A 24,799-nucleotide genomic window follows, 5' to 3' on the forward strand; every position below is an offset into this window, starting at 1 on the left:
GGGAAGGTTATTCCTCACAGTCGGAAATCCAGGTCAAGTTTCAATCATCTGGCAAGAGAAGAGAGAGAGAGTATTAACTGCTAATTTAGCTGAAACAAATGCATGGTTGGAGAAGTAGTTCAGTGGTTAGGTAGAAAAGAGACCATGGGATTAAATTGTAAAGGGGATTTAGCACAGTGAAATCAAAGACTGATCACCACATGAGCAAAACCTACTCATATTTAACAATCTGGGCATTAGAGGTGTACTTCCATGATAAGGAGGCTGGATCATAGGACAATGATACATAGACCATGGCTGTATCAAACTGATCTCCCACAACAACAAGGTTGTTATTTTTCTACGGAGAAAATGCATGCCATACCGTTTCAGAAAGAGCAGGGCAAGATGGCCAAGCTCATTTCTAGACTCACCAACAATGAGGAATGTCCTTTCTGGCCTCTGTTTCTATGATCATGCCACTGACGCCCAGGAGCCATACTGTCTGGCCAGAACACATCACAGGACAGGAGAGGGGGAGGGAGGGAGGGAGAGCTCTCCCTGTTTTTGTGTCTTTCTTTCTTTCTTTCTTCTATACCACCTACTTTTAAGCTGGACAGAAACAGACAACATATCTACTCTACTCCAATATATGTAGGTTACCTTTTGAGTCCCAAAATAAACTCTTTAGAGCGCATCACTCCAGCAGCCCCACTTTACTGATAAATCACTCAAACTTTCCCAAATATACAGCAAAGTATGTCTGTAAGTTTATGGTGGTGATCTACTTGTAGCAGAACGTCTGGTGGTACGGAGAAGGCTATCATGTGTGACACAAAGTGTTTGTAGTAATGTCATAGATCACTTTTGCATGTCAGATTATAACCGCTCGTTTGCTCGCTCTGCTCTTCATTCACGCCTGTTTGTTTATGCTCATCTAATGCAGATTAAGAAAAAAACACTCTAGGCATGCAAAGCGTTTATAAACGGTAAACTAAAAACTCTTTTAACCACAGTTGTTGGCTTGGACGCCTGATTATTCTAAAATACACAACAGAACCTCGTTCGTGTTTCCGAGACTCTGTGGCTTTCCAATAAGATGGATCTCAAAATACACACAGGTAATAAGAAATGTCAATCAGCATTATGTCCTATATGGTTATATATGACCAAAGCTGATTTCCCTCAGGAAAAAACAAAACCAAGACAGCTGAGGTTTACAATGACAGCAAAAGCGCACGAGCTCAATGCGGCATCAGTCTGCCGCTGGTGCTTTATGGAGCCTGGCGTCACTCAGTCTGCAGGCTCAGATAGGCTAATTACCTAATGCTTTATCACCAGGACACCCCTTCCCTAAAAAGTAAACACGCCAGCTTCCCTTTACTACGATTACATTGAGTCATTTTGCTGCGAATAAAACAATCCAGGATCTTCACTCACCTATAAACGAAACACCTTGACGGTAAACTACAACACGTGATCATAAGCTCGGCAACCAAAATCATCCTTGATAACATGTCATACATTCAACCAGTCAGTTAAATTAAGTACCAAAGAGAACAGAAACAACACTTTAATATTTGTGCTCAAAATAGTAGCCTAGAGCTATCTATTGATTATCGATTTATTCTCAGGTATACCATTAGCCTATATTTGTTTAACCCCAGTTCTGCCAATATATGAAAATAATATATAAAGTAGTACAACTTTGAATCCAAAAAAAGTTGTGCCTCAGTACCCGTGAGCATATTACTACGAGTATTTCACAACAAGCATCTTACATTTTCAACTTACCAACAAATCCACCAGAACAGATATAAAACAGCAAATTGGAGTGGAAATATATAAGGTGTTTATTTACTCACCTCTGTTGTGATGACAAGTGCACCACAGACAGCCGTGTGCGTGTGGAGAGCCAGTCTGTAGTAAGTCGAGCCAGCACACTGGAGCAGCGAAGGTGTGTGTCTGTGTGTTTGCGCGCGCGCGCGCGTGCGTGTGTGTCTGTATAAGCGTGTGTGTTGACTTTGAAGTGTCAAGTCAGTCACAATACAAATTACATCCAGTTGAACATTTCAAAATAAAAGCGTTATTGACTAAATGTCGCCTTTGCGTTGCAAGGTGACAGAGGAAAACGAAAGTAGCCTAGAGATGCTCGTGTCTTAAATTATGTCATAAGTTCAAAAACAAAAAATGTGTTTGGTACCAGAGGAGATACTAAAACAAGTTAGAACACAAAAAAAAGTAAATTCAACAATTCAATCTGTTATAGACTATGATTTTACATATAGCCTATGTGTAGACCCCCATTAGATGGTAATAGACAAATGTTGTTGCATAAAGAAGTGCAAGATATGTTTTTCATAACTTATTTTCATAATCTGTTTGAATATTTACAGTAGATATATAAATTGATGAATGAATATTGATTCCTTGTATAAAATTATTTTTACATTCGTGTTATTCCATTCACCATTGTGTGCTCCAGTGCTTATTGCTTCAACACAGAAGAAAGTAAATCAATTTTATACTAGGAATCAATATTTATCCATTTTCTATATTTAGAATGTGTCAGTAAAACGCACATTAAATAAGCATATTTAAAGAGCACCAATCGGGTCTAGGTTAGTTGAGATGAAACAATCAATGTTTCTATATTTTTATTTTGCAAATACTTAATACATAACTCACCACTCCCATTTATTTTCCAGAGGCAAACTCCATATATCTCAGCCCAACAAAGCTCGAGCAGGTCATCGCTCATATTTCAACTACAAACTATTGAATTCTCCGCTTGTATTGTGAAGGTACAGCCACACTACCTTCCGGTATGTCCTGGCAGTCTGCGGCCGCCTTGATGCAGGTTTGAAGAGCCCGGAGCCTCCGCTCCTCCAGCAGCCCCAGTCGAGCGCCACACAGCCTCGGCGGCGTCAGCTTGGCTGGAACCGCAGCGCCTGCATGTAAGATCCCTCCGCCTTCCCCCTCCTGGAACTTTCACAGAATATCAGGGACTTCAGATTCAGGCACCGCAGCTGCATGCACGTGCGCTCGTAGCCCCACCTGAGCCATCGGTCTCCTGGTCACTGGCTCTAACGGAGGCCAGGGAATAAAACAATAACACCTGTTCCCCTTCAGACTAATACTTATAAATGACATAGACATTCATTCAAAACAATTGCTACAATAGTCTATACTGTTATTTCTTTGTGTATCATACCTGAATCATTCTTAAAGTTAAGATCCGGTTAGTTTTTTAGTCTTTCATTCATGTTTGGTTATTTTCTTATGTAGGCCTACAGGTTATTGTTTAATAATAATAGGATGAAGGTGCAATGATAATAGAAGTGAAGCATCCATTCCATGAGTTATCTTTTACCTTTAGATATCAGGTTGCCAAAAGATAGGTGATGGGAGCCGTGTTTAACTGGGATTCATGAAAATACCATTAAATAACTATTTCGGCTATTGCACTATTACATTAATGTGCACGCGCGCACATGCACAGACCGCAAATCAAGCTTTTGTTTTCCTCTTCATATAAGGGAAGTTGTTTTAATATCTATTGTTGGGAGCCATATGAGGTCTTTGGCATTGCGGATGGATACGATCCTTTATCGGGAGTGCCGTGGCTAGTCCAGTTAATGACGCAAGCCCGGCTGGCGACAGCGAGTCTACAAGTTTGACATTTTCAGTTTACAGCAACTGCTGCGGAACGCAACAATCCTCCAGGCACGAGGTGAAAGCACTCTGGGAACCCTGGCCAAAAAAAACGTATGATTTTGATCAGGATAAAACTGCCGTGTGTCACAAATATAGGTGGTGGTCGATCAAAGCCAGGTATTTCCAAAAACTAGTCCGGGTACTCAAGGAAGACGCGAGGAGGTTCTCAGGGGCAGAACGAGGAGCGCTCTAAACGAGCACATAAGAAAACAACCCATCAATACGTGTGCTCTCAGAGTATTTATTTGGCTTCCAGTCTTTCAATTAATGGTTATAGGGACATCACACACAAGTTAAGGTGAAAACTTCTTCCCGCAGTGACTCGGGTAGATCAGTGAAATACCCCTTTCATGTAAATTGCGTCACCTTTTTAACTGAAGCGCTGCCTCCAGGCAGGAAACCGCAGCCAGAGTATGGCTCATCGGCTCTCTGTGTCTTGTCTGGCGGCAGAGGGCAGACAGACAGACTAGCAGGCAGGGCACAAACAGGATGCGCGCCCCGGGGCCCCTGAGCGACATCCGCATCTTTGCAGAGCCATAGACCTCCGGCTTGCATAAGAAAACAGCACTATGAAGAACTTCATTTGCTCAGACCGCAAAAACGCTTGCTGGACGCTTTCCAAGATCTTCACATGAGGTTTAGGAGACAGGCAAAGGCTTTAGTAATAAAGGGTTTCCCCGCTCTCTTTCTTGCCAGGGAAAGGCCAAACTCGTGATGATGACCCCTAGCCAACTTCATCTGATGATTTTAGTTGTTAAATCTAATTTTATACCAATTCTATAAACAGCAAGTTGGGTCAGATCCTGCAGATTTCTCGAAATAATATTTAACTGATCTGCTCCTGGGCCTAGTTCCTTCCGAAGGATGTCTGATCCCCAGTTTGGGAAACAGTGAGCGCTAAGATGGTGCATCTGACACATTTTGCAGTTAGACATCAAGCACTTAAGAGAAAGATGACATTAGCAGTGTGAGGCTTTGTGTGTGACTGTGCAAAGAAGAGACGGGATACCACATACCACAGTTTTAAATGTTAAACAGTGAAGCAACTCATGAGCTCCATGAGAAATTACTGCTATTTTTAAACAAACAAGTAACACTGGAAATAAGTCCTTAAGCTTAAAGATTTAGAAAAATATATCAGATTTATTTTCAAGCACAGCTGTTACTGGTCCAGAAGTCTGCAGCTATGGCTTAGAACACATGGGGACATGTAGATCACACAGTACACTAGTTAAAGTGCATCTACTGGCTTCATCTCACCTTATGATTGATTCTCAAGTTTTCTAGCTGCTCCCAGATCAGAGGCGGCCCACTAGGTGATCATGTTTTTACCGTTGGTTCTCCCCGAATCTCAAAGAGCCTCCCACAGAGTGTCAGTCAGAGAAGCCAAATCTGTGCTTTTTTATATTGACATTAATTCTCTCTTTTCTTCCTGTGAGAAATCATTTCCGTTTCAAAAAGTAATATGTAAAGTCTGTTGTTTTTTTCCCTGCCTGTAGTAGGGCTTCATGGATTACTGACTATGGTGACAACATTAAATACATTTTCTTATCCGATTAACAGTAAAAAAAAAACATAATTTTAATTTCACCCAATGTAAGACCAAAGATGGCAGCAAATTGAGTGTGAGAATATAGAATGCTCAAATGTTTGCAAGAAAAATAACTTTAACGATTGATCAATTATCAAAATAGTTACATTTCTGCTGACCGACTAATCGATTAATCGACTGATTGTTGCAGCTGTAGTTTGTAGGTTAATAACGATCATTAAATCATAAATCATTGACATTTTTATTTTGGTTCAAGTCATACAGCCCATCAATCCACGGTCATGTTTCCTTTAAAAATACAACCTCTCCCTTTTGAAAATCTCATATAGTAACTAATATATACTCATATAATATTATATAATATTCTACTCATCCGAATCATGACACACAGGTCCTCCACATTTCACTACAAGGCTCTCTCACTTACAGCCGATTGGCCACAAAATAAACAGAGATGTGCATGTAACAACGGCCATCACAAGCCGAAATCCAAATAGCAAAAAAAAAAAAGGCAGGGCCCATGAAGAACTCACAACTGTGTCAACACTTCACACCCGATGACATCTGGAGAGGGAAAAGATGATGCACTTTGTTCTTGATTACAGTGAATGACGGACACAGTTGTTCATCCCACCTCATCCAAAGGTTTGATGGCCCTATCATAGGCTGTCTCTGTGACACCAGGGCGTTGTCTGATTGGCTAGTCAGTCTTCCGTGGTGACTGCAGTTTCCAGGCTCTGGTGAAGTAGCGCAGGCGAATGAAAATCAGGTCTCGTCCCATCTGCAGCCAGCTCCAAAATGGGACCAGCTTGGACCCTGGCAGAGCAAACGCAAAGGGATTTCAATAAATACTAAGCCAGGTCTGCTGACTGCTGATAGTCCAATAAGTCCATCAGTAAAGACTTAATCACTTAGTAGTCTAAGTAGTAGTTGTAGTAATTGAGTGAAGCACTGACAGGGAAGCAACACTTACAAAGTAAAAGTCAAGTCTAAAACACAGATACATGACGAACAAAAGAGAACAAAACCGCCTACAATATGCAATTATCAACAAAATGTGAATACAAACAAAACATAACTGGCAGATACATAAAATCAGCCAATCACAGAAAAAGAAAAGCATCCAACAGAGATATTTATAGGACAGCACAGCGCGAGGACTCATGTCCACATATTCCATGAAAATCCTACCTTCTATTTCAGTCCAGTTGACCGCCACCTCTGCTATGGGGATTTTAAAACACTGGGCAATATACAGGAGCTCCACATCAAAAGCCCTGTGAGAAAAAAAAAAAGAAAGATGAAAGTGCACAACAGATTAAAATTCATGTTCAAACAATATGCAGCCTCTCTAATCACAAAAAAACAGCTATAATCATGACATATTTGCAAGTGCCAACAGCTGCTATGGTCAAATTATTATAACGATTATATCTATCTATCCATCTCTAGATCTATCGGTACATTCTTGCCACATGATGCCATGTTGGGATTTTAATATTAATAGATGCTCATCTGACAGAGATCATCAAATACAGAGTTATAACCAAGCGAGGCGAGGAATCGAGGATGTGCAAACTGGGCAGTGGGAAAGGCCCCTCTTCTCAGGGCTGTGTGTGTGTGTGTGTGTGTGTGTGTGTGAGGGCTTAATTGACATCTTCCTTCACTCTCCTGTTAGTTTGTTGCACCTCTTAGGGCGGGACAACTTACCCTATTGTTTTCAAAGATCCAGCACGAGCAGCTCAACAGGCTTACTCTTTTAACACAGAATGCACATGACGGCCGTGATCGCATCACTACACTAAGTCGTTAAGCGTGCCTGGTGGAGTGCGAGTCCTTACCATTGCTCCACATGGAGAGAAGAGAAGGTCTTGAGCGCAGCCTCACGTGTGAAAAGCTTGAATCCGCACTGTGTGTCCTTGATCCCTCTCACGCAAAGGAACCACACCAGGAAGTGAAAGCCATACATGAGGAATGTACGAAACATAGACCGCTGTATCAGAGACACACAACAGCGGTTATTTAATGGTTAGACGGACACAGTCTATAATACTACAAAAAATGACAGACAGACAGTTACCTGTGCTACCGAGTCATCCTCCAGGTGAGCTCTGGAACCACAGGAAATTGCCATGTTCTCCTAAATGTAGAGACAGACCTTTTTAGGATGGCCACACACTAACCACCTCACAAAACAAACAAACTGAACAGCAGCACCACAACACACCGGTTTAGGGTTGAGGGCATTAAGTCCAGCCTCCACTTTCTCAATGTCAGAAAACTTTGTGGCTCCGTCAGCATCTGCCATCAGAATGACTTTCCCTCTGGAGCTCAGAGTTCCCTTTAAGAGAAACAACACGACACAGTAGAATCAACACAAATACACAATCCATACTTTTGTGCTGCATTGAGACGTATTGTAGCCGAGTATCTACAGGCTCACCATCCGCACAGCTCCTCCTTTCCCCCTGTTCTTCACCAGTGTCAGGATCCGCACTTTATCCGCACCGTACTTCCTACTGTAGCGCAACGCACCCTGGCAGGACGGCAAAACAGCAAAAAAAATAAATCTCTATTGGTATCACTTTGAAACGTCTGGCTCAGCAAAACACTAAACACTCTTAGTAACAAAGTAACAAAGTTTTAAAATTATCACCTCTGTGGTTTTGTCTTTGCTGCCATCGTCAACCACGATGACCTCATAGGTAAAAGAGGGCTGCTGTTTCTGCAGTAAGGAAATAACACGAGGGATGTTAACATTCCATGTTGAATGCTGCCACCTACTGGTCACTTTGAGAATAACGGATCCAGCCATCAGAGCCTTCTTTCAGGAGATGATAAAACTGCATCTGCCTTTCATTTTATCATCAATTGAAACATTTTCAGATCCAAACTTATCCTTCACAATAAAGAAGTGATGATTACGATTTAGTTCATCGTTGCCCACATGAGGCTGAGCACTTACCTGTCTGTTTTCCAAGTACTCCGTAGCTTCATCCAACATCACCGGCACTGTAATGAAACATTCACACGCATTTTAGCGCCTATATTCTACTGCAGGTGTGCAGTGACATAAAGCCTGAGAGAATGGGATTACTGCACCAATTTAACTTAATGCTTGTCAATTGCTGGTGCATCATTCGACGTGGAGTAAACTGTGCACTCATTGGCTTTCAGCTAGAGGAATTCTGAAGCAGCAACCAGATATAAGACTTGTAATGTGCCCCATCATGTACATTCCTCATGTATCCTGTCAATATGCATTGTGATGCAATTACATAGCTATTTCCCAACTGTCTTTTTTTTACAGTCAGCTCGGACTTCATTCAAGTAAAGCAGAAAACTGATGGGACATCAACAGACAAAGACTCTCACTTCGAAGTTCCTCGTTGTAGGCCGGGATCACCACCGAGAGCTCCCTGGAATGGGGATCATGCAGGCTGGGGAAAAGCTCCTTCTCTCCCGACGCGGTGAGGAAGTATTTCTCCTTCTCGTGGCGCGTCAGGTTCACCATCTCGGCAGTGACGTGTGCTACAATGAGCACCTGAAAAGGGAGCAAATGGCACTCTTGTTACTCTTGCTGTCAGGTAGTTTTCAGAGTTTTTAAACACAAGTGTAAAGACATTTTTAACATAATTGACGGGAACTGTGTAAATGTATTCTATACTTTAGAACATGTACTATTTGTATAGTGTGTCACACCTTCGATAACTAAATCTGAATGTCAGAATTTAAACTAAAGTCTGTATTGTAGCAGAGACACAGCAGTCTAATGAACTTCTAGTGTTGTTATTGTGTGTCATGCTTCAGTTTCATGCATTACACCTGCTTTTTGTTATATTCTATTTACAGTTTGTTTTCTTAATATATTTTTAATTCCATTTACAGTTTGTTTCCTTAATATATTTTTAATTCCTGGGCTTTGAATTTCTGTATCATTCGTTTGATATAATCTGTGTTTGGGAATTTTGTTGTTGTAGCACCAAACGACTGCCTTTTTTTATTATTGCAGGGTTAGTTATTGTTTTCCACATTTTAGAGGACTAACGTTATCTTGTTGCTGCTTTGGAGCATTTAGGTCAAGATTTCCTCGAGATTAATGTTAACAACTGTTGTGTTTACAATCAAACGTAATTAGAGGAAGGTACAGGAGAATGAATACATTGCTTCAGGACTTATTATGGAAAAATCACACAGAGAATATATCATAACTACTTACCACAATAAAACATAGAGCTGCCAATGCCACCAAGGCTTGAACTATTTCACAGAGGAAATCCATTTTTCCATAAATTAGCCTGCACCAACTGACAGACCCTACGTTCCCTGGATATACAAGAAAAACACAAGCTTTTAAAGGTGGAATCACTCTATAAGAGTGCTTCTATTTTCCACTTCCAATCAAAACTGAACACAGCGGCGACGCGGAAGTAGCAGGAATTTCTCGATACACATCATCAGTTTGAGGCAAGAGAGCACCGAGCAGCGCTACGGTAGCCTGCAGCGGCCACACTGCCACCTAGTGGACAGGAGGGGGAACGACTGAAATAACTCGATTATTAGTAGGTAAAAATGTAGGTAGTCTCTCATTGTTGCGGTTATAGAAAATTTATATTTCAGTGAGTTAAGAACAAATATCAAATACATTATTTTTGACTGATATCAAGCACAATTAACATGATAAAGATAGTAAGAAAATCTATTTAAATCAAAATCGAATTGTATCGCCTGCGCGCTTCCTCCTGCCGGCTACCGTAGTACTCACCCACGTGGTTAATCAAAACATCATGGCGGCTGGTTTCAAGTAAGGCTGACAAACTCTAGCGATTACACCGAAAGTAACACTATTTATATGTTAAATCTTTAGATATGACATTATTCTTATCAGATCTGATCATTGGCTGATTTTAGGGAAACGAGCACACTTCATTCAGACGTGTTAAAGACGTGTGTTCTGTTCTGCTGATGAGCAATGCAGCTAATGTAACAGTGTAAGCTACGTACAGTTAAGTCTCACTGCTCGATAGTTAGCTAATAGCGTCACACCACAGAAACAATAACTAGCTTATGCAATGAGGCATTTCTCGCTGCCCTGCTATTACTGATCTGATCACAGGAGTTTGTAACTGATATCTGTCATATATCAGCGGATCTGTCACATCGGATACATGTATTCATAACAGTTTCTGTCTCTGTAAGCTAATATCTACTCTCCCTTTCCTCCCTTCCCTGTTCACTTGTGCACTCCCAGAGTTGCTGAGCCTCTGGAGTACCACAGGAGCTTTCTGGTCAGTGATTGAAACACTGTAGTTGACACAAGCTTGTTCTGCAGAGTGACTTGTTACGATTTATTAATAATGTCAATGTCAGCAGTTATTTAACACTCAAATGCTCCCTTTTCAGAAAGAGAACTGTCGCCCTGATGGACGGGAGCTGTCAGAATTCAGAACCACAACACTAAACATAGGTGAGACACAGCGTTGATTGTTATCTACAGTATACATTATGAATTATTATTATTATAAGGATGATTTTCTCTGTCTGACTGCTCTGTTCAGGGTCCATATCCACAGCAGATGGCTCAGCCCTGGTAAAGGTCGGAAACACCACAGTCATCTGTGGCATCAAAGCGGTAAAAAGATCATGAACACAGCAGTTTAAAAACCTGATTTGAATGAATCTGGACCAGGTGACCCAAATGTTCTCTGATTTCTTGTTTCTTCATCCGCAGGAGCTGACGAACCCAACAGTGGAGGCACCAGGTAAAGGTTACATAGGTAAGTACAGCACGATGGTGTTAACTGTTGCTTTAAGGCAAGGTACACTAAAGGCGATCCAAGTAAATAAACAAACCAACACTGTCCATCCTTCTTAGTGCCCAACGTGGACCTGCCGCCGCTGTGTTCCTCTCAGTTCCGGCCCGGTCCACCGGGAGAGCAGGCACAGGCTGCCAGCCAGTTCATCGCTGATGTAATACAAAGGTGTGACAGACTTTTACACACATTGTAGTTTTCATTTCACAGCACCATCACGTGTCTGCTAACTCTCTAAATGTCTGCTTCTGCTTTTATTAACCCACATGTGTTGCAGCTCTGGGGTGATACAAACAGAGGAGTTGTGCATTGAAAGAGGGAAGGTAAATCCATGCATGTGAAACTGGAGCCGTTGGGACTGTGATTGTTGTGAAAAGTTGGGTCATTGGTCCTGATTCTGCCGACTCTGCTTGTAGCTCTGCTGGGTGCTCTACTGTGACCTGATGTGTCTCGACTACGATGGGAACTTGTTGGATGCTTGCATCGTTGCCCTGCTGGCTGCCCTGAAGAACAGTATGTGCTCTATACAAAAAATTAGCTGTTTTGGAAGCTGCTTTTCATATATTATATTCATATATTAACAGTCTACCTGCTCCCCACAGCACAACTCCCAGAGGTCACCATCAGCACAGAGACGAGTTCACCAGTGGTGAATTTAGAAAAGAGACGTGGGCTGCATATTCACAAACATCCAGTCGGCGCCTCTTTTTGTGTCTTTGATGAGTAAGTCAGTGGATTTGTTTGTCTAGCCAGATTAAAAACTCGATTCTGTGTTCATAACTTTTGTAACCCTGACCTGCTCTCTGTGCAGCTCCATACTGATCGTAGACCCCACAGCTGAGGAGGAGAGTCTGTCGACCGCTCACCTCACTGTGGTGACAGATGATGAAGATCGACTCTGCATTGTACATAAACCAGGTCAGAAACACAGTCCGTAAAGATTCGCCTCTTCCTGTGGAGCGTCTACTCTGTGTGAATCACATTTCTTATTGACTTCATAAAAGGAAAAAAACTCAGCAGGAACTCCCCATTGTTAAAAATGCAGAGCTGAAGAAGCTGATGTGCCCCACACAGTTTTTGGTTTAAGAATACAAATGTTACATTTTCTACAATTAGCCCAGTTCATCTTTTGATTTATTATAAACTTCTTTCGTAGTTTTAGAGTCAGAAATAGCAGCCAATACAGGTTAAAAAGTCTAAGTAAAGCTGCCTATATGTTCTCTACTTTAAAAGTAGAAATACATTTTAAAGTTTTATAGACTACGTTCAACAAGTACAAGACTCCAAAATGAATCATATAAAGTGTACGATGAGGTTGAATGGAAGGAAAACATCTCTGCTCACAATCTTTCCCTCTGGCTCAGGTGGGACGTGCCTGTCGGGAGAGAAGCTTCAGGAGTGCATCAACAGAGCAACAGCGAGACAGAGAGAGATCCAGAAACTCCTCGACAAAGTGATACACAGTGTGAAGACGGCACAATAAAGAGCCTCAGACGCTTTTTTTTTTTTTTTTTATATATCTAAAAGCTGTATTTTCCACTGTCAATATATATTCTTTTTTTTTTTTTTTAATAACAATAAAACTGCTGACAAAGACTGCTTAAAAAATTATTTCTCAGTGTACAGAAATGTCTCACATACACACTCAATTGATGTCTCATAAGAATACGCTCATGGCTCCTGAACTAATTAAAAGGAAATACCTTCTTTTTTTTTTCAAAATGTGCTGTACAAAAGCAGATACACCGTCTTGCATGTTCATCTTGAGTCCTCGGTTGAGCCCTGTGCCTGGATGGCTAACAGAAGAAAGACTTCCAACAGACTTGAGAGGTAGAGAGCTGCCCCAGGCACTACTCCAAGATTAGATTTGCATTTTCACATGTAATGGTTATATGGAGGATTTGGTGTCAAAAAAAAAAGCTCACTGGGATCCGCGCTTAAAGGGCAGTGTCTGCCGGTGTCGACCAAGCAGAGGCAGGAGAGTCAAGACACGCTCATGAGAAATCCTCTAAGAATGTGTATTCGTAATCCTTTCAGCCCCCGTGGTGAAAGGTCTTCCTGAAGGGGCGATGTGTTATTGTGAGAGCCTGCCACCTACGAGAACCATCTTATTCTGTTTCATTTCAAAAAAATATCACTAAAGGTTCTTTAAGTGTAGGGCTCCCTGGTCTTAAAACCACCTCCCCTATGGTGGACACAGTTTTGGTTCTCCAAAACCTCTGACAACCTTTACATACAAATTTGTCAGCTAGAAAAAGACACACAGAAAAGGACAAAAAAAGTCTTTTTTTTTTTTGTCTGCAGTCTCCACAGTGAGGCAGACAAAGAGCACAGTATGGATCATTCATGTCCTGGTGTTGCTGGGGGAAGGTTTTTGTTTGTTTAGTGTGATTTTAGTCTGTCATGACTTCGGGAGGGGCTGTGGCATGCTCCTCTTCCTCTTACTTCTTGGTTGGCTGGCGGTATGTTGCCGTGGTGCTCCCCCCTGAGGAGCTGCTGCTCCCATAGCCATTTGCTGCTGCTGCTGCTGCATTTGGTGCTGCAAGAATTGCAACTGTGCAAGTGCAGAAAAAAAGATGGAAAAACAAAAAACATCAGGGGAGATTTCAGTATGTTACTGCAAGCAGCATAATGCATGTTTCCATCAGTGAATCTTAGGTATAAAAAAAAAAAAAAAAAACCCATTCACTGGCAGACTCCCTCAAATGATGTCTTAGCTGATCAGCTGGATGCTTTGTGTCATAGAACTATAACTATCCATCAGTGCCATGGGTTAGTGAAGCTGAACTAAAGCCTGCTACGACATACAAGAGTGTGCGGAGAAACACAGAAGAGTGGTTAATGGGTTGCGGAGGGGAGGGAGAAGAAGAAAGAGATAAAGATTTGGGACAGGTTTGGGTGTGTTGGGGGGGAGAGGGGGGTGAGGCGGGATACAGTCAAGCAGCACCAGTGATGTTCAGGGGACACAAATGATTGCCTGTGGTCCTGGCGAAAACAGACATGCAGGTAGCAACCGTGCTTTCTGCACGGAGTAAGTCAGCAACTTCAACTGGGCAAAAAAACCAATAATCTTTAAACACCTCAACAATCATGCTCACAGTCTATCATCTCTATTCCTTCATGATGCAGTCAGCATTTCAGCAGTACCCACTGTACCCGGTGACAATATGTCATATCCTGTCGCTAAAAGCTTTGCGACAACATGCCTCCCAGTTCGACACGCTGTTAGTTGCTGCCATTGGAAGTGCCACAAGCTGTGGTGTGTGGGTTTGCTGGGAGTACTGGGACTGCTGTGATCTTTGTCAAACAACACACCAACCAAACAGACAACACAAGATGGAGTGAATGGAGAACAGAAAAGTCTGGATGAAAATCAAACCTGGGGATAATGTCGCTTCACCTGTAAATTGTCATTTAAAGTAAAACTGAGAATATATTCTCAGTTTTTGAATAAGATTTGTTATTGTATATAAAACAAATTTGAAGAAAATAGTAAATATTTAGAATAAATATGTTTCCGTTAATCTGTCGTGTTTGGTTATACCAAATGTTTTCCATAAAATTCAGCTTCCAAGGAGCCATACTTGTATTTTATTCTGTGACATACAGGACACAGTTGATTGTGAAGTTCTTTTTAAAATCTAATTTTACTCAGGTCTGAATAATGATGCTTATGTATGAAGAAATATTAAGAAATGTTTGTCTTTTTTAGAAATTGGCCTAATTCCCTGACCGTTTATAATGTAGCACAACATATACCTGCCTGCTAAATGAAGGCACGGAGAGTTGTCTGATGAAACTAGTCCTATTCTGTCATCTGTAATAATCTTACATTGTATGTATGTGTGTGTATATAGATGTTAAAGTTGCTGTATTACTTGGATCTGTGGCTGGTGCTGCTGCTGAAGCCTTGGAGAAGGCAGCGGGGGCCCAGACCCGTCCAGCCCACAGCCCAACTGGGACAGCACTAAGGGGGGAGGAGGGAGAGAGGGAACCCCAGAAGGAAGGATGTGGTGGCAAGAGGGAGAGAAGCAGGAGAAGGAATGGAGTAAAGTATGGAGTGAGAAAAACAGACATATAGCCAGAAGGGGGATGAATGTGAGGGGGAGAAAGGGGGGGGGGGGGGTCGCAGTTTCAGTGATGCATAACCACAGAATAAGGAGAGAGATGAGATGAAAGAAAGAGAAGACAAACAGAGGAAACAGGGAAGCCAACAGCACAGGTAAAGGACCGTGTGCATGGACATTATTAAGTAGATTAAGGGCAAATAGCAGGAATGGGGTGAGACGGACAGACGTGAGTGAGGAGGGCAAGTTGAAAAGGAGAGGAAGGCAGTGCAGTAGGGAAAGAAGTAAGGGTGGGGGTAAAAAACAACAGAAGTAAAAAAAAAAAAGAAAAAAAAGAAGAGAGAACGTAGCAGAGAAGAAGGGGAAGTTGAGTCCCTCCTGTCAGTTGTTACATGCTCCATTGACAGGAACAATGGCTAACTTCAGTACAATGATCATGTTCAGTTACAGACTATGAGTTCTAATATACAGCAATGACAATCATGAATACATTAGAACATCTTATCTTATTAGTACTAGTTAGTGGCATGATGTCAATTCTTTTTGAAACAGGTTAACGGACTGAACAGAGAGAAATGTTTTAGAGGACTTTGTGTGCTGTGAATGTGTATTTGGGTGTCTCTGTGTGTGTGTGTGTGTGTGTATTTGGGTGTCTCTGTGTGTGTGTGTGTGTGTGTGTGTGTGTGTATTTGGGTGTCTCTGTGTGTGTGTGTGTGTGTGTGGGTCGTACCTGCTGCCTGTGAAGACATGAAGCCTCCGACTCCCAGGTTGATGACCGCTGTTTGCTGGTTTCCTAAACTTTGATCTGACCCCTGGTCCCCCTGCAAAAGCAGGCAAAGGCAAAAAGGGTAATGTGTAGAGTGCGTCACCACAATGTTCAACTAGTCAACTGTATTTTCTATTGAAATACTTAAAAGAAAGTTAATAAATAAATAAAACAACCTTTTTGCTGTTTTTGAGAAGTTCAAAGATTTAAACCCTTTTTCCTTCAACAGCACAAGCTTTGGTTTATAACTATTTTAAAAGATGATTTTTCTCGTTCTCGTCTGAAGTCCCAGTTATGAGGTGGTTATGAGGTGTTTTGGCAGCGTCTGCTACAGCATTCTCTTGAATATGTCAGCGTCACCTTGGCACTGGTGGATTCTGGGCGTTTCTCCCATTATTCCTCGCAGATTTGTTCAACCTTGCTCTAGTACGATGAAGAGCGTCTCGACAGATCTTCCATTGTGACTAAGTCTTGGCTTCAGCTTAAACTCTTGTTCTCAAGTTAATTATATTATTTTTCAATACACATCTTTGTCCTCTTGGACCATACATCCTTCCTCTGCCTTCTTTTAGGAGTAGCTTACTGTTAGACTTCTGGCCATATGGCCTAGTCTTGTGAAGTCTCTAATGATTTTTGACTGACTTTGGTTCAACATAAACATTGTTAAACTCTGATGTTTAATTTTCTAATTAACACAATTGACTATGTGAGTGTGTGTGTGTGAGTGTATGCAAATGTAATTGTGTGTCTCACCGTCTCCCCCTGCTGTTGAGGGCTGGAGGTGGCCGACTGACTCTGCTGTGGTGAGAACTGAGACAACTGCTGCTGCTGCAGAGAGTTAAAGATGAGAGGACCAGTGGGGATCTGGAGATGTATAACACACACACACACACACACACACACACACACACACACACACACACACACACACACACACACACACACACACACACACACACACACACACACACACACACACACACACACACACACACACAGCTCCTCACTATTCCAGGTGTGATAACAGAGGTGCAAATACCCAGTGCATGCTACTAGCAGCGCTACAGACTGACTGGAACACAATCATACCTGCAGCAGGTTCAGTGGTCTCAACCCAGCACTGTTGTTCAGGCCAAAATGACTCCCTGGAACACAAAGCAGAGTTACATTCAGCAGACTAAACACAAGTTTCCTTACCGTATCAACTTATCTCTGGACTTTTTCACTCGACCTACTGGGCCTCTTTTACTGGACTTGAACATACATTAATATTCTACAGCACATTGTAAACCTCTCACTATTACAGCTTCCTCGAGCCAGTCAACGACGGTGGATCTCTCTTTGAACTACTACTTCCAATTTTCCCCGTTATATAATAAGATTATTTGGATGAGAAGTTGGACTGGGTCCGAAAATTGTTGAGGGCCTGTGACGCTTTCTGATACGCTGTATGTTATACAGGCCTTTAAGAATCAAGGCTCCAATAAGTACTGAAATCTCTTACCAGCCTGTGCTGCGGACTGCATGGTGGGCATCAGTCCTCCGGGTGGAAGGATTCCACTCAAGTTAAGGCCTGGACCCAGCATGGGGTTGGAGCCACTCATCAAGGTCTGAGGACTGCTACACAAACAGTACAGGATGGTCATGAAGAGTGACAGTGACTAGCAAGGGACAGAGAGGCACCAGAGACTATTTAATCCCTACCAAACGGAGCCGACCACGTTGATGAAATTGAGCCCCGCCGGGTTGGCCATGACCTGCGACGAGGTGGTACCCGTGGTGATGGACGTACCCATGGTGGGCAGGGGAATGGTCATGATGGGCAGCGGCTGGCTTAGAGCTAGTTGCTGCTGGGCGAAGGGCGTGAGGAGGGGGGCGGGCTGCGACTGGCTCTGAAGCATGGGAGGGTCTGACGGGGTCGGGGTCAACGAGAGAGGAGCGGAGAGGGAGTCGGCGGGGTGCGGCGTCGAGCATGGCGTGTTGGTGGGTGTGGGGGTGGATGGCTTGGGGGTCCCCGATCCTAAAAAGGAGGGACAGTGGGTCAACAGACAAAATTATGCAGAAGAAAGAGAGGGGTACTTTCAGCCGGTGATAACTAATATATTTTGTGAGGTGTAGGTTAACAATTCAGTGCTTGATTAGATGATACATTTTTCTGCAAACTTACAACAATAGCTACATGAAATAACAGCTGAAGAGTCTCTTTCATGTCAAAACTTCACCTCTTTATCTGGCAATTTGCTAAACAGCATTTTTTTTGTCAGAATACATAATGCTGTTGTGCTCGTACTGATGCAGTATTCTGTGTACTTGTCAGGTATCAGATACGTCCCTGTGGTTTTATACGTTCCGTGCTCTTCCATATTTCTCAAGACCTGGAACCTTGTCAAGGTAATTTTTCATAATTTGCCAAAACAATGTCCAGACTTGGAGGCTGGACAAGAGCTCACGCAAGACAATCCGGTACAATGTGTTCGCACAACAGTTAGTTGGACTCAGCTGTACTTACTCTGAGTGGAGCCCATGGGGGAGAGGGAGGCGGGTGACAGCAGGCCCACCTGGCTCAGCTCCATGGAGTGCTTCCTATTCAGAAACTGGCTTTTGGCTAGAGGGGGCGTAGGACACTTGAGTAGACCACTGGTGGTTTGTGAACTGTATAGATTACCTGAGAAAAAAAAAAAAAAAAAAAGAGTTGAAATATGTACGGTTCCCTTTTCAATATCACAAGCGATCTGAATCGATCTGGATCCATCCCGGTTAGAAGGCAAACCTAAAGCGAGCCTGTCACGTTGAATATCACTATATAACCATATGACTGTTTAACTTCAATAACTTTATAGTCTTGTCTCAGTTGTTTTTGGGGCATTTGTGTTCCACACCAGACCTTGGATAAAGGTAATCAGACTATGATGTTTGATGCAGTCCAGAGATTTTGTTTTGACATTTACGGTTTGGTTGCACCCTTTTTCCCCCCAATCCGTCTTGTTTACTTTGGGTTCTGATTTTCTACAATCTCCAGAATCCCTTCCAGCTAACCCCACGAGAAAGGGAGTGAACGTGGTTCATTCAAATTGCTTCACACAAATGGGGCTATTTCCCCTTTTTCCCCTTCTTCGTGTATCTGTGTTCTACCAGCCTGCTCTCAGGGATTATGCAGGGCCACCACATGTTCGCCCATTCATCTTTGTCAAACATAGCAGGTGTACCTGAGGAGCTGTTGCCTGATCCAGAAGGCAGTTTGATGGGAGGGGGGCGGTGCTTCACTCCTTTTCCTAAAACAGACAGCTGGACTAGTGGAGAAACACCATCACCCTGCAGATGACATGTAAACCAGTTTGTGTTCATTAAATATACTTCAAAATGCAACTTTGCAAAAGTTCATTTATTGAAGGATTTGAATCCTTTCTTCTTTCGGCAAAACAAAATCAGATAAAGTAAGATGAAGCACCCCTGTACGCTGAATCCGTTGAGGTGTCAAGTATTTTCAAACTCTATTCAAAAGGAAATTTCGAAAATTTGGAGCAACCTCAAACTGTTCCTACATCAAAGCAAGGCAGAACTTACCTCATCTTTGCTCGGGGAGAGAGGCCCCTGTCCCACGCTGCCTGAGTTATGGGACATCTTGACCTCACACTTCACATCGCTCTCATACACTCCTTTGTACTGAGTCAGAAACCTATGAAACAGACATAACACATCATTTATAGCACGCTCTCCCAACAGCATATCCCTAAAAAGCAGATCGTTTGACAGGATTAGCTTCTCAACAAAAGCAAAACACGATGACTCACCGATCTGCATCTATCTTGGAGCCTATGAGGAAGCTGTGAATGAGACAAAAAGACGAGGACTAGTGAATTCAGGCTGGCTTTTCAAATTCAGTCTCGTATACTGAGTTTGTATCACAGAGCGTCCTTACGGGGAATGTATGAGCTTTAGATCTGAGCTGTCCTCTTCGGCTTTTGGTTCTTTAGCACAGTAGATCTTCCCATACACCAGCGGGTCTCCCATCGACTGGAAGATAGACACCTTGGTCATCTGGGGTTGGCCCCCAACTTCACACTCAAATGTGTAGTCATCTACAACTTCCTGTGTCAAGAAAGTGGACACGGACAACTGAATGAAACAGATTTGCACGACTCATAGAAATGTTACTGAAAAGTGCTGTTAGAAAACTGAGCACATCAAAGATGTAAAAAGTAGTGCCGACTTGGTTTCCGTGAACTTTCTTGACTTTCTCTAATGACAATGTTTGAAGAGGAAGGAGAGAGAAGAGACGCAGGGGATAACGCACGGGGAAACGTGTTCAACAGGTAGTCACAAACAGTAATGCTCACTTTAGCAGCTGGCCTAGCACCAACTGTCTTAGGGCCCAGCACCCAGAAAATATTACCCGTGGACTCACTGACCTACATAAGGGATGAAGAATGTTTATGCAATTTTGTGGTTGTTTCATGGTTCATCAAAAATGAACCTGTTTAAGGTTGACCATTCACATGGGAGCTATCTTTTCTGCGTTCACACTTTTCTCATTGTTGACACTAAACAAACACCCATTTGAGAACTAATGCTGGGGGGGACATTTTTCCCCTATAAAGCATTACACACAGCTACTCTCTTCTTATTAATAACAGCAAACAGCCAGCATTGTTCTGTACCCTCGGAGTGTTAATGCTGCTGTCACACTTACCTCAGCAGGCCAGATCACAGTAGTGGGCTGAGAGTCCTCCAACTGCAGAGATCTCTCCACCACAGCATACTTTTCCACCTAAAGCAACACACCAACCAATTCCATCTGGTTCGTTATGCCCGACATTATCGCTGCCAGGCTATGAGTTGAGTGGGTTTTAAGTGGTGTTGGCTCAAGTGTTTAAGTGACCGTGTTATAGAGGACCACTGGGCTACTTACATCAATTTCCTTCGGTACAGTTAGTTGGCAGTTGCTCTGCTTCCACATGTCAACACACTGCAAGTGATGACCGCCGAGAAGCACCGACCGTCGCAGAGAAAGAGAGGTATGAGCACTATGACAGCATGCGTTGACCTATGCTGGAGTAGGCTAACAGACTTTTTCTCAACGGTAGTAAACAATAGGCCTGAAGAGAAAAGCGGCAGAACTGATGATGATCACTATGACATAAGACTATGTTTTAACATGACTGAACACATTTCCTCAAGTTTTATTTCAATGTGATCTGTGTTGTAATAGATAGACTGGCGGGTGGATGATTAGGTAACAATCATGTGAGAGAAAATCAACCAAATAGTAAACAGCCTCAGTCACCTTCATCTCTAAGTATGTACACTACACACATCGTTAAATCGTGGGCATGTCGACTACTTACGTTTCCGATCTTTGAGATCTTAAGGTCGGCGGCAGGAGCAGGTTTCCTCTCCTTCCTCCGCTGCAGGTAGTCGTAGAGTCGTAGCTGTGGTGGCAGATGGGAAAGCTCCTGCTGCCTGTTCAGGGCAGCTCGAGAGTGCCTCTTGAAACACCTACGATACAAATGAGGTACACGTGTTAAAATGATCAAGGCTTTCGCTTCATTCGCCGACTTGTTCTTTTCATTTCCATGTCTTCCATTTCAGAAAGAAAAGAAACACAAATGAGCATTTCCTTCGCGTGCGTGACTGGACTCAAAGTGAGCGTGTTCAGTACCGTTTCATGGAGCGAGTGTTCATTTTCTGTTTGTTGTAGAGCAGGCGGTTGGCTGTGCAGGTGACAGAAATGGAGGGGTCCAGGCACAGAGGTTCAGCTGTGGCCAAAATCAACTGACTCTCCAGCTGTAATTTGTCATCCTAAAGCAAAAAAACAAAAAACAAACAGAGGCTACAGAAAACACCTGTGCAATGTGCTGATGCTTATTGCTATGCTGGTGAAGTACATGTTTATTAGCCAAGGCAAAGGGCAAATCAAGAAACCTTCTGTTTCTCATTGAGATAGAGACACTTTACCTGCGTCCACTTGTGGTGGTCACTGGTCATGGCATGGACATCACAGGTCAGAGTCTGCAGGGCAAAAATACAGATAAAACTCAGCTTTCTACGTTAAAGGTAAGTTTCTTTTTCCCTCATTCCAGGTCATAATCAAACAGTATTAGTATTTGTTTTACACTTTGTGAGAGGATTACCATGTATTCTACTGGTTTACCTGCATGGTTGGCCGCAGCAGGATGTGTCTGCTCTGATAGGTGGGCATCTTGGTACTACCAGACTGCCTGTAGTCTCTCACCTCTACTATTACACAGCCACAATGGAAGATGTTCACCTGAGACAAATTGCACATGGCGGACGTCAATCAACAGATAATTGCAAAATAACTGAGAAAAAAAAGCAATTAGAAACTATTTTAACATCTCGTTATACATCAAGACATACATATAAAACCTGTCTGAAGCTTTTGAGTATGCGTCACAATACCTGCATTACTACCTCACATTCAATGGTCAAATGATTTGTGCATAATGTACATTTGTATATGTGCATAAACACATACACACCTGCGATTTCTCCAACAGATCCACCAGAATAGGAGGCAACTCCTCCGCATCTAGGTACTCCAGGAGTTCTCCCTCTTCATATGGCAGACGGATGGTTTCAGAATCTAGAAAGCAACACAAAACACGACTGTTACAGATGAGACGATTGTGGAACACGGATCAGAAAAACACAACTGGATGGACGTAGCTACTTGCTTCGTTGTCTTCTCTTACCAGATCCATTTTTGCCCCTGAGCATTAAAGAATAGCCTTCATTCCCAGGGTACAGGTTGACCACCAGACATGATACGGACTCCTGAGACACCAGCTTCTCCAGTAAATTCACATTTCTCCTCAAATTCTTCAGGAAAAACAAAAAAAAACACACATAAGAGAGAAATCCTCCATAATAGCAATACAAATCTCAAGATGTTATAACCACGGCTCATCTGTGTTATTGCATTTCATCCACATGATGCCGTTAAAACGTAACTCACAAGGACTGCAAATTGTTGTGTTTTTCAGTAAATCATTAAACGGCAATAATGATTACTTATAAGACATGACAAATGTTGACTTCATATTCTTGATGTTGATGTACAGCATTTACAATTACTAATCAAACACCAATAGATCTGACAGCATTACTACTTAACAGCCATTTAGTTCCCTCTTGCAGTTGTTAAGCATAAACAACACAGGAGCTAACTTTGACACTCTGTTCTGAGCCTATTAGTTAAAAAAACAAGACTATTCTTGCAGGTTGATGTACTTGGAACATGCTTGCATGTTTAAAAAGCATTATCAATAGTTTAATGTCCTGAAAACCCCATGTTTCCCAACAGACTGGCATGAACAAGGTTTTAATGCATGCCCATAACTACCTAGTCATAACAGAGAGTCAAGTTGCACAACACAAACCTTTAACTCCGGCTCTTTCTCACATTCCTCTATGTACAGCTCATAGAGCTTCTGATACAAACTCTTCCTCCCGCCGGATGAAATTCTTCTTTTGGCTGGTCGCTGTCGAGCACTTTCAACAATGTACTGAATAACAGAGAACACACCGTATTAGTGGACGATGAGACAGATGGTGCTTAACTAACATAGTGCATGTAAATGCGTGCACAGGGATACATGGGAGTACATGCTATTCATTTCTCTTCATACAAACACACAAGACTGAAAGAACTTTTTTCTTCACCTCGGCTCGATCCAATGCATATTCCAAAACTTGTTGCTTTGGGGAATAAGAGCAAAGAGGAACAGATAAGTCACAATGGAAACTCCCTCATTGGTAGAGAGGAGAACAAGCCCTGGTACCCTACGAAACACCACTGTGGATGTCCACTGCATATACGACATATAGGAAGAGATGAAACTTACCATTGTGGTCCACCGCCAGCTCCAATGCGAGTGAGGGTAGACGATGCTGTCCTTTCTGCCCCACACTGTCACCTTCCTAAAGTGACCATTCACACCCTGCACAACAACACAGACGGCTTAATGCACGCAGCACGGTCACACGAACGCAGAAAACAAGATGGATCAACACAGACGCTCTCGGTGTGGTGACAGGACAGTGCAGAGCCAAATAGCCTGGATGGCACTCGATCAAATGCCAAAGATGACTGACAGGCGAAACTGTTTAATCTCAGTTGTTTCATGCTTTGCGTGTACTTTAAATGCTCCAGCAGAGTGACTACATGCACAACATGTCTCCGAGTCGACACAACTGTGTGGCTCAGGTTGTGGATGTGCGATGACTGTGAGCTCAGTCAACATAGTGGCTGAGTAGCAACAAGCTCGTTGATGCCTGACCGTTGGGGCTAACGCGGCTAACGTTAGCATGCTAGCTCGTTCCTGGTGTGCAAGCTGTAAGTTACCAGCTACGCTAATGATGTTACGTCGTCTGAGACACAAACCGACCAAGCGACGTCAACCTCAACGAACAGGATGGACTTGCCTTCTCGATTGCATAGCGGTCGACTGTAGCTCCAATGCAAGAAAACCAAATTAAGTTGAAATATCAGTGTCTTCATTGAAAAAAAGTCGGAGCAGCAGCCATTTTCTTCCAGTGTGACAACAACAGCTAAACTTCCGGTTTGTCCAGCGGTGGGCGGAGACACACTTAGCGCCTAATTTACAACTGCTTTTTTGTTTTGTTTTACATAGCTTATAAATGGAGACAACTTTCTGCTCACCATCTCTGTGAGATACGTGCTGGCCTCTTTATTAGAGAGTATTTCCACATGCTCTGGTATTCTGCAAAGCAACTGTTTGTAACTACTTCTGAATTGAAGCAGTGAGCCTTTATTAAAAAACAAAACAAAAAGCTTAAAATTTACACTGTGTCGAACGATTTATGGTAATGTCATACGTTTGTCGGGAATGTGCACTACTAAGGCACAAAATCAGCTAACATG

The 24,799-nt window shown here is 42.6% G+C and overlaps 3 protein-coding genes across 6 annotated transcripts; 1 reads left to right on the forward strand and 2 right to left on the reverse strand.

Moving 5' to 3' along the window:
- Positions 1-5,475: 5,475 nt before the first annotated feature.
- Positions 5,476-9,686, reverse strand: alg5 (ALG5 dolichyl-phosphate beta-glucosyltransferase). Its single transcript, XM_076102363.1, has 10 exons — positions 9,468-9,686; positions 8,624-8,792; positions 8,214-8,260; positions 7,905-7,973; positions 7,692-7,784; positions 7,476-7,589; positions 7,329-7,388; positions 7,090-7,241; positions 6,440-6,525; positions 5,476-6,064 (listed from the first exon to the last, which is right to left on the reverse strand). The coding sequence occupies exons 1-10, from the start codon at positions 9,528-9,530 to the stop codon at positions 5,949-5,951; spliced, it is 969 nt and encodes a 322-aa protein (XP_075958478.1). The 5' UTR covers positions 9,531-9,686; the 3' UTR covers positions 5,476-5,948.
- A 315-nt stretch (positions 9,687-10,001) lies between these two features.
- exosc8 (exosome component 8) lies at positions 10,002-12,658 on the forward strand. Its single transcript, XM_076101630.1, has 11 exons — positions 10,002-10,052; positions 10,500-10,536; positions 10,652-10,715; positions 10,807-10,880; positions 10,980-11,025; positions 11,124-11,229; positions 11,339-11,384; positions 11,478-11,574; positions 11,664-11,784; positions 11,873-11,979; positions 12,426-12,658. The coding sequence occupies exons 1-11, from the start codon at positions 10,036-10,038 to the stop codon at positions 12,542-12,544; spliced, it is 834 nt and encodes a 277-aa protein (XP_075957745.1). The 5' UTR covers positions 10,002-10,035; the 3' UTR covers positions 12,545-12,658.
- On the reverse strand, positions 12,583-24,457 carry supt20 (SPT20 homolog, SAGA complex component). 4 transcript variants are annotated; one of them, XM_076101627.1, is made up of 24 exons: positions 24,340-24,457; positions 23,760-23,855; positions 23,578-23,613; positions 23,295-23,420; positions 22,608-22,734; positions 22,395-22,498; positions 22,046-22,162; positions 21,850-21,903; positions 21,554-21,693; positions 21,240-21,390; positions 20,804-20,860; positions 20,585-20,662; positions 19,814-19,983; positions 19,686-19,718; positions 19,459-19,570; positions 19,101-19,206; positions 18,404-18,559; positions 17,599-17,914; positions 17,399-17,511; positions 16,984-17,039; positions 16,648-16,758; positions 15,859-15,949; positions 14,940-15,028; positions 12,583-13,615 (listed from the first exon to the last, which is right to left on the reverse strand). In XM_076101627.1, exons 2-24 carry the CDS (start codon positions 23,760-23,762, stop codon positions 13,463-13,465), a joined length of 2,499 nt encoding a protein of 832 aa, XP_075957742.1. In that variant the 5' UTR covers positions 23,763-23,855; positions 24,340-24,457; the 3' UTR covers positions 12,583-13,462. The 4 variants fall into 4 exon arrangements, with proteins under 4 accessions (XP_075957742.1, XP_075957743.1, XP_075957740.1 ...); XM_076101628.1 differs by having other exon boundaries at positions 16,648-16,722; positions 17,399-17,514; XM_076101625.1 differs by having other exon boundaries at positions 17,399-17,514.
- Positions 24,458-24,799: the final 342 nt, after the last annotated feature.

This window comes from Anarhichas minor, unplaced genomic scaffold, assembly GCF_050575085.1.
Source record: "Anarhichas minor isolate MPS153535 unplaced genomic scaffold, ASM5057508v1 ptg000027l, whole genome shotgun sequence".
In the NCBI taxonomy this organism is placed as follows: domain Eukaryota; kingdom Metazoa; phylum Chordata; class Actinopteri; order Perciformes; family Anarhichadidae; genus Anarhichas; species Anarhichas minor.